General features: G+C 43.0%; 5 protein-coding genes across 5 annotated transcripts; all 5 read right to left on the reverse strand.

Moving 5' to 3' along the window:
* Nucleotides 1–1071: 1071 nt before the first annotated feature.
* Nucleotides 1072–2784, reverse strand: LSM04_005164 (uncharacterized protein; the record flags this gene model as incomplete). Its single annotated transcript, XM_067335115.1, has 1 exon — nt 1072–2784. The coding sequence occupies one exon, from the start codon at nt 2782–2784 to the stop codon at nt 1072–1074; it is 1713 nt and encodes a 570-aa protein (XP_067195205.1).
* An 821-nt stretch (nt 2785–3605) lies between these two features.
* LSM04_003046 (uncharacterized protein) lies at nt 3606–4958 on the reverse strand (the record flags this gene model as incomplete). The annotated part of the gene is made up of 1 exon (XM_067335116.1): nt 3606–4958. The coding sequence occupies one exon, from the start codon at nt 4956–4958 to the stop codon at nt 3606–3608; it is 1353 nt and encodes a 450-aa protein (XP_067195088.1).
* Nucleotides 4959–5241: 283 nt separating this feature from the next.
* LSM04_003747 (Arf GTPase activating protein) lies at nt 5242–6231 on the reverse strand (the record flags this gene model as incomplete). Its single annotated transcript, XM_067335117.1, has 1 exon — nt 5242–6231. One exon carries the CDS (start codon nt 6229–6231, stop codon nt 5242–5244), a length of 990 nt encoding a protein of 329 aa, XP_067195132.1.
* Nucleotides 6232–8009: 1778 nt separating this feature from the next.
* On the reverse strand, nt 8010–10034 carry LSM04_004875 (Kinesin motor domain; the record flags this gene model as incomplete). Its single annotated transcript, XM_067335118.1, has 1 exon — nt 8010–10034. The coding sequence occupies one exon, from the start codon at nt 10032–10034 to the stop codon at nt 8010–8012; it is 2025 nt and encodes a 674-aa protein (XP_067195193.1).
* An 824-nt stretch (nt 10035–10858) lies between these two features.
* Nucleotides 10859–13993, reverse strand: LSM04_009509 (uncharacterized protein; the record flags this gene model as incomplete). Its single annotated transcript, XM_067335119.1, has 1 exon — nt 10859–13993. The coding sequence occupies one exon, from the start codon at nt 13991–13993 to the stop codon at nt 10859–10861; it is 3135 nt and encodes a 1044-aa protein (XP_067195485.1).
* Between the last annotated feature and the right edge of the window lie 76 nt (nt 13994–14069).

Raw genomic sequence — 14069 nt, forward strand, 5'->3', positions numbered from 1 at the left:
ATACCTAATCATTTTAAGAGACCCCATACGATTCCATAGAAACCCAAGTCCATGTGCTATTTCATGTGCTGCTGTACGAACAAAATGCCTCGTTTCCACAATGTCTTTTGGCACGAATTTGATCAGGGCAGACGTTGGTCGTTTGTTTTCTTCTTCAGAACACACTCTTGTTGGTGTTCGAGATGTGGCAAGACCCACAAAAAGCACGAAATCAGCCTTTGGGAAATCTTTTTTTTTTTTGCGCAACTTGGCAATTCTGTCATTGCATTCACTCGTCACTGAACTTATCGTGCTTGCAGAGACGCCAACTTCACCCCTTTTCCGTTCAATTCTGAGACGATCTGTGTGCAATTTTATCGCGGCGGGTAGGAGTGTGTTCAGTAAAAGGTCCTTCTTTGCATCTGTTATCCCAGTCGTATTACCGCAAAGACCCTCATTCTCTTTGTCCCTGGACGGCGTCCCACGCCATCTGGCCCATACCCACCTTCCTTTGCATCTGCTCAACGCAGCATCCACGTCCTCTGCAGATACTTTAATGCGGATGGGCTTCCAGTTTTCTCCACTCTTTTCAGTGTTTGCGACAGTGTACGCATGCCAAGCACTCTCTCCTTTCTGTGGTAAGTGATGCACAACAGCGGCAAAGGATGTGCCCACACAGCAGAAAAGCAGCACCAGCAACAGCAGTACGGGGTACAACAGGTGACACATAAAGTACCTCTCCATTATACAATTGCGTGAATGAACGTACGTGTGTAAAATTGTGTGTCTGTCTGTATGTTGCTTTGTTCTTAGAACCACAAAAGTGCAGAGACATGAAAGGAAATAAAAGGCGAAAGTGTTAATGAGGAAACAGTGTCCATGTGTACATTAATAAGAATGCTATTAGAAACCACCACCACCACCACAAAAGCTACCAATGGTACAACAGAAATACCAAGAGTAAAATGAGAGAAGAAACCAGAGTAACAGAGTAGACATCAAAGTTACTGATAGGTCTACTCAGCAACAAGAATAACACATGAAAAAATAGAATTTATGTGAGAATTCGCAGTAATCTTCTCTACGGTTGTTTTACTTGTGGACTGAGACTCTGCAGTGTCTTCCTGAGCCTTTTCTCTCCGTTTTTTTGGGTCGCCACCACAGCAGATATAACAGAATGAGAGTCACAATAACAAGAAAACCCAGAACCCCAAAAACAATACCAATAATGGCACCAACAGACCATTTCTTGGACCTTGGGATCACCGCTGAGTCACCGTCGTGCAGAAAGGGTTTCCTCACATCACGCGACCAAACATAACGGCGACCGTTAAGTGTCTTAGTAGATGCAACAAAGCAGAAGGTCACATTGTCAGCACCCAATCCATACCTATTGTAGAGACTCGAGGTATCAATATCAACAGATGGGGAACCCGGGAACACGCTCTCCACACACACAGAATCTTGAGCAGTACGCACAGACTCACACGGTATATTAGACAACACCGCACACACTTCATATGGTTCCTGCCTCCATAAAATGTCACCCCCCTGCACACCAATCGTCGCCAACGTGTTTGCGTTCACAGTGACATTGAAAACAAAGGGATCCTGCAGTACTCTTACTGGAACAGCAGCGGGGGAAATACCAACATCTGTGCCGAAATCCGTGCAGGCGGCATAGTCACCAGCTGTTGCAGAGAAAGGACCACCCTCAGCAGACAAGTATACACGATCACTGTTAGCGGACCCAGTGCACACATCAACACTCACCACCTGATCACCACTGTTTACCTTCACGCGCGGGCACCCACTGTATGGGCACTTCACCAGAAACACATTCTTCATTCCAGTCACATTCGAACCCGTCATTGCATCCTGAAACAAAATTTTGTTGCCCCCAACAGTGTTCATATACAGTGTGGTCAACACCAGCACATTCACCTCGAGGGGAACCGCACCCCACGGCAGGTAGTGGCCTCGCCATCCACTCGCTGTTACGCACAGTGAGTAGTGCCCACGCAAAGGAAGGGATATAGGAGTCGTCAAATCGTAGCACCCAGCAGCAGCAGTACAGTGTGTTGCAATGTCCTCACAGTCTGACTGAGGGGGAACCAGCAGGTAGTTCTGAATGTCATTGGTATTTGGGAAGTTTGTCTCCAACATGGCCTTCAACCCATAATAGGCACTGTTGGCAGCAAATGATGCTGCTGTATCCACAGACCTCAAAAATCTCATGGTGAATTTATTAGATATTGGAACAGCACCCCCAAATTGACCATTGTCCAAAATGACAAGACTCATACTCCCTGGAACAGCTCCGCGATCAGGCACAAATGCAATGAGATTTGTTCCATCCACAAGAGAAGCTGGCCATCCAGAAATAAGTCCACCATTGAAGTAATACCCAGCTGTCAGAGTCAAGTTACTCAGAGAACTGACATTATCCACCTCACAGTAGTATGTTGTTTGACTGGGGTAGATCACCACACTAGGAAAGCAACTGGTAATGGTTGTTAAAATACCATTTGTGTCAGCAGCTTCGGCATAGCAGAGAAATGGGTTTGACCCAAACAGTAGCCATAACACCACAAGGACATGCAGCACCCGTTGCAACGACAGCCTTTGATGCAACAGTGATGTCGTTCTATTCTTCTCACTCACCCATCGATGCCGTGTTCCGGATGCCCCAGAATGCTCAGAGGGCATCACGTTGTGTGTGTCGTTACGCACGTAGTACGCTTCTTGCACGTCACAAGACTGCAGCTGAATTGATTGTACTCTTCCTGTGTTCACCAGCTCCATCATGCTGCTTGGTTTGTTTGATTACTTCTTGGTGGTGGATTGCTTGAGGCTATTCTGTGGAGGCAAAAAAAAAATGGTGGAAGGGTTTGAAATGAACACCGCAGAAAAGAAGAAAAAATCACAGTCTTTGTATGAACCATCATTCGTGATGGTCGCGATTTCATCCCCCACGTTTCGCAGGTTACTCATTTCGTGTACGCGTGTCTATTCTTCCGTTTCTCAATGACTTTTAAATTACATTATTAGATGAGATCACAACGTCTGGAATCCCGATTCAACGTTCATAGACAGTGTTTGGGGCAAGTAAACAGTACCCAGTGTTGTTCACAATTAGATAAAAAGGCAGAGAAACGATCCATTCCCCGCTCGACATTGACAGGACATATGCGCAGACGCACACAGACAGTGATATCAAGATATATCCAAGCAAACCAAAAGAGGGTGGAGGATTGGTTGCGGCATCAAGCAATCAAAGTGTAGTACGGGAGCATTTATAACTGGGAGTGCAGCTACAAACAAAATCAAATTACCTTTTCCAGAATTCGGTGTCTTCCGTCTCAGTAAGGCGAAATCAAAACAGCGTGGTGTGAAACCAAACTCCATCCCTTTTTCTTTCTTCTTGTCTACCTATCGACGCCCTAGAGGGCAGCAAAAAAAAAAAAAACTCAAACGCCCAACCACAGCGTGGTTACACTGTGGTTTATTTTCTTTCACTGTATTCATCAATATATCTTGATTCTCTGAACAGAACCGTTGCATTCTGCGTGGGATACAAATTTACCTGAATATGCCAGTATCTGTTTTGTGAGTGTAGAGTTCAATCACAAGATATCGGATTCACCGAAATGCAAAGAAAACTTTTTTCCTTTGAAGAGAGAAATGGAGGTGTTCCCTGCAACACTTCGTCGGTCCAAGGATGAGGAGGGGTAGGGGAGTATTGGCTCCACGTCTATGCTCACATACGGCGGTGGTATCGCTGCAAGCAGGTCAAAAGTATTGTACTCGAGAAATAAATCGACACGTCTCTCCTCATTGCTCTTGGGGAATGGTTTAACCCTGTCTTCACTTTTCGTGCGTTCGTAATGGTATGCCAATGTTCTAAGTAAGTGTGCTGTCTCTCTTGGCATGAGTTCATCATTGATGCAGACAGCGTTTTCTCGATAAAAATGGTCCCTCGCGCAGCAAAACTGACAAATAAAAGCAACACTTTGTCGAATAAAGAAACAAGCCTGTCGCCGTTTACACACGGCGCATCGGACATTTGCTCTGAGGCACAATATTGCTGCATCGGGGAGAAAGGCAACATCGTGGTCTTTTACACTTGAAACTAATCTGGACTGCTTTGCGGCAGGAGGTATTTTCGATGATGTTGTCTCCAGCCCTTCTCTTCTCATTGCAGCTACAGCGCCACCACTAGTATTGCTAGTAGTAGTAGTAGTAGTAGTAGTAGTAGTAGTAGTAGTAGTAATACAACTGCCATTGGTAGCGCTGTTACGAAGAAATTGAGTCTTTCCTCTAAAGAGAATACTTTGAATTTGACTCGTAAGTGCATCAAGTCTTTTTTTCGCTGAAGTGTGACACTCCAGACAAAGGTATCCGTGAACAGGACGTTTGAAAAACTCCTCGAACATATCGATATCTGCCTCCTCCATCTTCATCAATCCCTTATCTCTGTGAGATGACTTCTTCCCCTTCTGCTTCTCTGCCGCTTCCTGGTTTAGAATAGCGTGTTGAACTTTTGCTACCATTTTGCGTGTATCGTTTTCCGTAGATGATGAGAGAACACCTAGAAGTGCATGCACTTGTGGCTCCAGTGCCTGAAAATTCTCTAACTCGGTATGTTCACCATTTCCACTCGACTGACCATAGGAACTAATAGCCTGCTCGATCCTCTCCTTGCTTGGCATGTGAATAATGCTGAACTCATTTGGTACCGCGTCATCTGAATCCCGATCTACACCAGGTTTCCCACACACACAACAGAGATACTCCTCCTCCAGGTGATCAAGATACAGTCGTACCTTCCGGTTTCGTCGTTCGTGATTGTAACGGTCTAACTCTTCACTCCTCTTCTTGACGTTAATAATTACATCATCAACAAACTGCTTCTGAAACTTTATAACTGCAGAAAAGGGGCTGCCAAAGCAATTCACTATTGTTTTGACGCCCTGCATCTTATACTGAGTACGCGAAATCAAAAAAAAACAAAAATAAAAAATAAGCCAGAAGAGAAAAGGAAAAAATTCGATGATAAGAGAAATTTTTCCTAAATCGAACCAAATCCCAAGGATAAAACGAAAAAAAAAGACAAAACCGGGAGAAACAGAACAACAGGTCTAGAGACTGAAAGTGAGCACATATGAAAAAAAAATGCCTTAAGAAGAGTTTGTTTTTTTCTTTGTTTCGTTTTTTTTCTCCAATCTTTTTTCCAGTGATTTCTTGCGCTTATGTTCAGGATCAAAGATCATCCAAGAACTCCTTGACTTTGTTTCCCCACTGTTCACGGGATCGATTGGCTGATTCTTTCAAGGAATCCCAAGCTTCAGACACCTGCCACAAGGTCTCTTGAAAACTACTGCTGTACCCAGCCCCACTACTACCACCAGCATCTGAGCGACTCACTTGCTGCGGCTGATACGACTGCGATCCCACACCAGAGAAGTCGGGTCCGTTGTTCGCAGAAGCAGTAACATCCAGTTTTTCCGTCTGGAAAGCGGGGTTCCCCAGCCCACGGAAACGATCCCTTGGACTCACGGAGGGAGTTGCTCCACTGACAGGGTCTGTCTCCGGCCTACGCACTCCTTCCGAATTCACATCATCGTGAAGCAGGGTCTCTGGAACCGGATTTGAAGTCTCCTTGATAGCCCCCTCTTCCACTTTTTGTGCCCCGCCAAATCCCTTCTTCTTGGCTGTACCAAGTTTCTTTCCCGTCTTAGATGGTAGATTGATAACGGAAGGCTGCGCCACCGGGCTACTGACACTCGCGACCTCAGGCTCCTTTTCTGCTTCGGGGGGCACCCCCGTTGCCACCACACGTTCATTCTCAGAGGACTTCTCCTCTCTAGTTCCTTTCACACGTTCCAATACAAGTCGGTCAAGCCGTTTTCGGTACATCTGTGCGGCGGGGAAGGTGTAGCGTGTCTTGGGATCATCACAGCCGTGTTCTTTGAAGAACTGCCGGGCTGCCGCATTACCGCCGAGTGTCATGCGAAGCGCCTCCTCGGGAGTCCAGCTGTCGAGATCGGCGGAGCGCACAAAGGAGAGATGAACACCCAAGCCACGGTGCCGCCCAGAGCAATCCATACATAAGAAAATACCATACGTAGCACTGCACCAACTTGGATTTTTCTGCGGGCAATCAAAGCAAACCTTATTATCCGCAAGCTGTCGTAGAGAGGCAACAAGGGCCTTTGCCTCATCCGAGTCTTTTGGCACGGTTGAGCGCATTATTTCTTTAAAAAATATATACCTCTTCGTTTGGGAGTATGAACAATATGGAGGTCGTCAGGAATCTTTTGTAATATTAACGACTACTTTTTGTTTGTTTGTTTTTTTGTCTTTTCCCTTCCTTTTTGCAAACTGGACCAAATCCTTAATGGAACGTGCACACAATTGCCAGGAAAGCCAAAGAAAGGCGAAATGCCTCAAGTGCAAAGAAAAAGACCAAGAGGGGCGGAAGGGGAAGGGAAAAGGGAGGATAAAAACACATCGCAAATTGCAAACATTTTTACTTTTGCGCATCTACGTAAATTCACAAAAAGAAAAAAAATGAAAAAGTGACAAAATAAAAATAAAAAGGTACATAACCCCAACACCGTTGGAAAAAAAATTGTGAGGCAAAAATTAAAGTTCCTCATATAGCATACAATCATGTGCGTTATCCAATGTCTGTCCCCTTATGGTACGAATATTGAGAACATACACAGATGTTTGCAGAACCAATCATCCGCATGAGTTTTCAATAGAAATGCTCACATCGGCTAAAAAAGCATATCCCGAAGTAGAAGGGGGAAAGGACAAAATACGACAGTATTTCCACTCATATAGAGAGAATGAGTAAAAAGGGGAGGGATGCCAACGTACATTTTTGTTAAGAGGAATAACAAAAAGCAGCGGCACCAGACTTACACTGAAAAAAAAAAGGCCTAAAACGGGAGATATTTGCGCTTGTATATATGTTTCTGAACGCATACACTACACCTATAAAAAAACCGCCAAGCATTGTACAGTTCTTAATGAGGGTAAAGCTCCCCTTCCTCATTTCTTCCATTCTTGCGAGTACGTTTTTTTTTTTTTTTTCATCTAACGTTCGTAGTGAGCCTAAACCCCTAAACGGGCAAAGGAGAAAGTGGAAACTTCCACACTCAGCACTGCTGGAAGTTGCGAGAGAGTAACAAGCTCAGTAAAAGAGTCAGGAGGGTATAGTGATATTCCAAAAGGCATTCTTTAAGGCTTTCAAAAATAACTACAACGGAAAAAAAGAAGCCAGTACAATGATATTCACTTGTCTACAGCATTCTGCGCAGTTAATAAAGCGTACACAGCGTCCTCAGGTAAACTTGCATTGAAGTCCTTTCCCTACAACGAAAAGCAGAAGTAAAAATGAAAGAAAAAAAACGGTAATGAAAGACAAGGGAAACAGAATAAAAAACCAACTGATGTTCTCAGCAAAGAAAAGATGTACGGCGGGACTTGCACGTCAATTCAAAAACCCCTCTCACAAAACCTGTGCTATCCGATTCCTCCAACCACCCTCACGAATCTTCACAGGGTTTTTTTTTCTTTTTGCGCCTCCAGAAAAGAAAATAAAAAAAACGCTCTACCTGCCTCCAAAGGAGAAGACAACAATATATGAAAAACGGAATGAGGGCAACAGTATCCCCCCCCTCCCCCTTTTAAGAATGACTTGGGGCCCACTACCCGGACCAAACTCCCACTACAAAAAAAAATCCCCCTTCTCCTCTCTGCCCATGTCTATCTATCTTTCTCCCTTTTTCCCCTTTCCGAAAGGAGGAGCAAAGATTCTCAAGACCAAAAAAAAAGAAAAAAGAAAAACAATGAAACAGAAACAGACAGAAACATAAAAAAAAAGAAAGGAAAGAGGGGGGAAACATACTTGGATTGGTCTAACAGTCAAATTCAAATGGAAAACAAAAATGGGAATATAATGCTTGCGGTTTTCACATCACATAATTCCCACTCCATTCTTTCTACTCCTATCATTACTATGCTACTTCTTCAGTTTGATTTCGTTTTGCCTGCAGTGCCGCCTCATTCTGCGCTCTCCAACGTTCCAGGGAGAGACAACCCCTCTGAATTGATGTCACTTGAATTTGTATTTCCCGAAGTTCCATACATCTTGCGAAGAACTTCTTCGCCGTGGAGTGACCCCAGCAGGAAAGGGCATACTTCAAATTATCCTCCGCAAATTCTGGTAATTCAGCGGTACCGAGACGCTGTGAGTTAAGTTCCCTGCTGATTTCTTCCTGTTTACGGTCACTTCCCTCAATATGTTTCCTGCACAACTGAATTTGTCCTTTTGCAAATTGGGCAATCAAGGCAGCGTATGCAGTTGCCTCCTCCTGTTGAATCACAGAAGCACCTGCGGAAGACGCAACTTGAATATCTTGAGCCCAAATACGGTGAGCGAGTGCATTTTCCTTTTCAATCCCTTCTGTTGTCTCATTCATAAGGCTACGGTGCTCTGTTACCCTATTCTCTGTCTCTTCACGAATCATTTTCTTAAAGTTATTTTCCTTCTCAGCCTCTACCCGTTGTTTTTCTTTTATTGACGCATTGCGTTCTTCAGACGCGAAACGCAGGGCGCCAAATTCCTCAACGGTAGAGCGCCTTTCCTTCATGTTAAGCTTACTTTTAGCCTTTTCCGCTGTAGTATAAAATAATCCCCCATTTTGTGGACAATTTCTCCGAATTACAGCACTCTTGGACTCGGAATCAACGGCGAAAATGTGAAGATCTGCAAGAAGTGAGTCATACGTTTTCTCCGTCTCAAGATAATCAAATAAGAGCTTTTCTGCTTCAGCACCTGTAGTTGTTGTTACTTTCATTGCTTTTACTTTATTGGCGAAATGAAGAGTGCTGACTGTCTCATCAAAAGTCAACTGAGTCGGTGAAACCTGCGCCAGCAATAGAACACGCGAGTTTGGATGACTGAAAGTAGGCTTAAGAAGTCGAGTAAGATTCGAAGTACGATAACTTACATAACTACCTTCATGAAGACTGTGGACAACATTACCCAGAGCCGTTAAACTGCTGTTAATGGATGTTGCTTCTGCTAATCCCTCACCAGATACACCACTTTTAGCAATCTTTTCACTACCAGCGAGATCTGCCAGTAGTATTTTGCTTGAATAAACAGGTTCCTGTTGACCAGGGACACGGTAGACCATACCATCAAATGGCATTTCACCTGGTTTGCTGCCATCACATACAACACGCTTACCCTCCTTCTCCTTTCCTCCCTTCTTTGTTTCCAGTAATGATAAGGACGGTGGAGGTGCAGTATCTGCTTGCTGAAGAATATCAATAAGAAAAAGACAGTGACTTCGACTTGATGTTGCGTTATAGTCAGTAGAACGACTTTTACGTCGAGATATAGCAAGTTGTATTTCATTAAAAACCGCTTGCAGAGATGTCATTTCCTTGATAATAAGAGAGGGAAGAAGTACTTCTTCTCCAATCATGACAGCTTTTAAGGGAGGTGGTGGTGTACCTGGTGTACCTCCGAAGAGATCACGGATATGTTCATTATATATTTCAACACAGCTAAGACCAATCACAACATGAAAACCTTTCTTAGCTTGTCTCATCCTGTATTCTGTCAAATCGCCTAATACACGTAAAAATAACCCACTGTTATGGGTAAGAAGATCGTTTTCAAGTGGATTTGGCTTGACATCTCCGAGTACACTAAATGTTTTTCCGGATCCTGTCTGCCCATAGGCCAAAATGGTTGCATTCGCACCTGATAGAGTCGCGTCAACGAGATCAACCACGGCCTCTTCGTACACTTCCAACTGGGTGCTTTCCTGATCAAAGATGTGGTCAAAAGTGAACATGCTGCTTCGTGTGGGTTCCCCCGGTCGTTGAAGCTCCACTTTCAGTGTTGTGTCCCCCATTCGGTGAACAGCCTCAAGCTCAAACTTTTCCTGTACATGCGTGTGGCTCACACCTTCTCGCAATACGGGGCGAACACGAACAGCAACAGCCACCTTCTTGTTTCCTTCCATTTGATTTGTAATATTCTGTAGTTGCAAAGGGAAATAATAATAATAATAATAATAATAATAATAATAATAATAATAATAATAATAATAATAATAATAAACAATATATCACCAAAACTAGAGACTTATGCTCTTACAGGGATGAAAATAGGAAAAAAGGTTTTTTTTCTTTTTGTAAGTGTGGGAAAGAGAGAAAGGGAGAAAGAGAGAAAGAAAGAACGAAAGAAAGGAAAAAAAATAAATATTGACCTACGTAATGGGCACATATATCTAGTGTACACTGAAAACACTTCAACAACAACACCTGAGCCATTTTTAAAAAATTCCCGTTCTCCGCTGAAGAAGCAGAAAGCTTCTTATCGGTATCGCTCACAAACACACACACAGATACACAAAAAAAAACACAAAACAAGAAACTTATCATTGCCCTTTATTGCACATATCATATTATATATATATATATATATATATTGTATTCTTTGCTTATTATTCTCGGATTTATTTCTTTTTTTACTCTTAGGCTGCTTCCCACCTTTATATGGTTCATTATTATTCCCTCCCTTGCCTCAACATGTGGAGAATGCCTTTTTTTTTTTTTACACAATGAACAAAAGAGAGAAAAAAACCAAGACGAAACCAAAAAACTTCCCAAGAACCGTTACGCTCTCAATACCTTTAATGATGATGATGATGCACTTTCTCTTTTTTTTCTCCCCTCTCCCTCTTCCTTCTACAAACAAACACAGAAACATATAGAGATTGAAAGATATCGGTATATCCACCAATTTCGAAATAAAAATCAGCTAAAATAGTTAAATGATGATCCCCTAATTTTTCTTCTTACCAAAGAACTTTCGGTTTCTGTGTGTTCCAGCGCTAGCTATGCTGCCAGCATATGATGCGAACGACATGCGCAGATCTTCCTGGGCAATGCTCACAACGTCTCTTGTATCGTGTTCTGTAACAGCAAATCGTCTGTACTCCTCCTCTATGTCCTCGTCTTGAGCCACAGAGACGCGTTTAAGCGGGAAGCAGCAATTCTTCAGTATTTTGTACATCTCACAACAGAATAGGAAGAATATCAAAAGAACCACAAGAACTCCCCAATGCCAGGTGAGCATGTGGTGCACGAAGAGACCATGGGCGATGGGGTTAATATATACAATGGGAACGAATAGGATACCTGCAACAGCGACTGAGCCATAAATCCAGCGATTATCGAACCACTTCATCGTGAAAATAGATCGTCGAGGATGTCTTACTGTGTAGGAATGAACTAATAGCCCAAAGTAAAGTACCCCAAATGCAGTCGCACGTGCTTGCCAGATTTTCTCACAGCCAACGCCATTGTGTGAATTACAATCAGTACCAGATGGTCCATGATCAATACCGTATAAAATAAAAACAAACCCGCATAAAGCGGAGGCCCCAAGCCAGAATCCATATACCAAAGTATCAGCAACAAGCTCAACTGTAAATAAACCAGCGGTATTGGGAGGCAGAAGGAGCACATCTGCGCTGGCAGCATCTAGAGAAAGACCAGTAGCAGGTGGGCCAGAGGTAAACATGTTTAACCACAGAATTTCAATAGGTGATAATACAAACAAAGGAGCCTCCATATAACGTATTGGAAGACCGCAAATAAGTGCAATAGCTTCGGCAACGTTACTTGAAAGCAGATGGACCACAAATTTTCTTATATTTTGTGAAATGCGTCTCCCTTCAGCCACTGCCTTTACAATTGTAGCAAAGTTATCGTCTGTAATAATAAGGTCAGCAACACCTTTTGTGACATCGGTACCCGATCCCATCGCACAACCAACATCAGCAATTTTAATACTTGGTGAATCATTAAAACCATCTCCTGTCATTGCCACAACACGTTTACGTTTATGAAGACTATCAATCATCTTTACCTTGGATTCTGGTGAGCAACGACCAACAACCAGTGGGAGATCTTCCCATTGAGCAATCGTCTCCATATCCACTCTGTCAAAATCAGGCCCATTTTGGAGCTTCAAAGGATTATTAATGTCACGTTTGCCAATTATATTAAGCATTACAGCAATACTTCCCGCTGTTGAAGCGTGGTCACCAGTTAACATACGTACCACAATACCAGCATGCTGACAGGCAACCACAGAAGGTTGTGATTCTGGTCTCGGAGGGTCATAGATCCCAACAAGGCCAAGAAAAACCAAGTCTTGTTCGATAATCTCACGAACGTATGTCATAAGAAATGTTTCATCTTCTGGAATAGGAAATTCTTCTATAGTACAAGGTCTCATTGAAAAGCATATCGTACGAAGACCCTGAGACGCCAATTCCTTAACATGTTCTTCCACTTTCTGACGGTCATCATCGCTTAGAGTGTCAATACTCCCAGATTCAGATAACTTGGACGTGCAAAGGTCAAGCACACGCTCCGGCGCACCTTTTGTACAAAGGTATAACTCGTTACTCCCTTTGTTATACCATCCGGTAGACATACGTTTAATTTTTGAGTCAAATGGATACTCTACAATACACTCCCATCCCTCTTCTTCAAGCTTATCACGGTGAAGTTCAGCTTTCCATGTCATCACTTGAATAGCCAATTCTGTTGGGTTCCCACTCCCTACAAGACGATCTGCATCATTTTCATCAACATGAAGAGAAGTACTACTGCAAAGTGCAGCACATCGCATAAATTCATAAAGGATCTTGTTTTTATTATATGTCTCCTTTATATTTATTTGTTCCTCGGTATTACTCTCTCGTACGAAAAAACCATGTCGATCATATGGAGCTCCTGTCACGACGACTTCATCACTGATGCCGATAACTGCCTTTTGAACTACCATCTTGTTTTCTGTTAGTGTTCCGGTTTTATCAGAACAAATATCTGTCACGTTACCAAGGACTTCCAATACGGACAATTTGCGCACAATGCATTTTTGCTTAGCCATTCTCTTTACAGAAACCGTCATTGAAACTGTAATCACAGCAACAAGTGACTCGGGTAAAATGGCGATGGCGACTGCTGTTGCATAAGATAAGGTAGTTGGGTGATATATAAATTTATTTGTAGCGAACACAATAATAGCCAAAACCACACAGCAACCAAATAGAAAATACATCATATAATCTAATGTTTTCATCAGTTGAGTCTTTCCAGTACCTTCATCGTCACTGAGCCGTTCAGCCAATTTTCCCATCTCTGTGTGAAGACCAGCAGCCACAACAACGGCTTTTCCGCGTCCTTGTGTAACCAGTGTATTACGGTACACCATATTCTTGCGGTCACCCAATGCACACTTGCTCTCAGGATCAGGAATAACATTTGTATGTTTTACCACTGGCATTGCTTCACCTGTAAGAAGTGCTTCATCCACTTCTAATCCACTGTTCTCTACAATCCGGCAATCAGCTGGTACGGAAGATCCTTGTTCTAAAATAATAACATCACCTATGACAACCTCATCAATAAATATAACTTCGACAGCGCTATCACGCAGAACCTTTGCACTACCTGCTGTCATTTCCTTAAGACTTTGGAGCGACTTTTCTGCCCCGTACTCTTGATAGAATCCCAAGAGGGCATTAAAGAGCAAAATGAATAGTACAACACCAAACTCTGCCCAATCCTTAAAAACTGCACTGATTACAATAACAATTGTCAATATAACGGTGATACTGTTCATAAACTGTCGGCAAAATATCCATAAAGCACTTGGACCACCAGATATAGGAATTTTGTTATCACCCAATTCATTGGCACGCCTCGGAACATCAGAAGAAGCAACACCAATTGTGGGATCTTCTAATTGAACCACAGACAATGCGGTTGGTATATCAAAGGTCCACCATTTGAGGGTAGGATCATATTTACTTGGCTTCGATTCATCATTCACAGAGGGAAGGATATTATCCTTAAACGGCTCCCTGCAACTGTGCTCAGTTGAGTTATCCGTTCTCTCCATATGCTTGTGTGTTTTCTCTTCCTGGCTTTTTTTGTCTTTTTTTTTTCTCTTCTTGCCTCCCTATTATTACTTATTT

The sequence above is a fragment of the Trypanosoma melophagium genome, assembly GCF_022059095.1.
Source record: "Trypanosoma melophagium isolate St. Kilda chromosome Unknown ctg1segment0, whole genome shotgun sequence".
Taxonomy (NCBI): Eukaryota; Euglenozoa; class Kinetoplastea; order Trypanosomatida; family Trypanosomatidae; genus Trypanosoma; species Trypanosoma melophagium.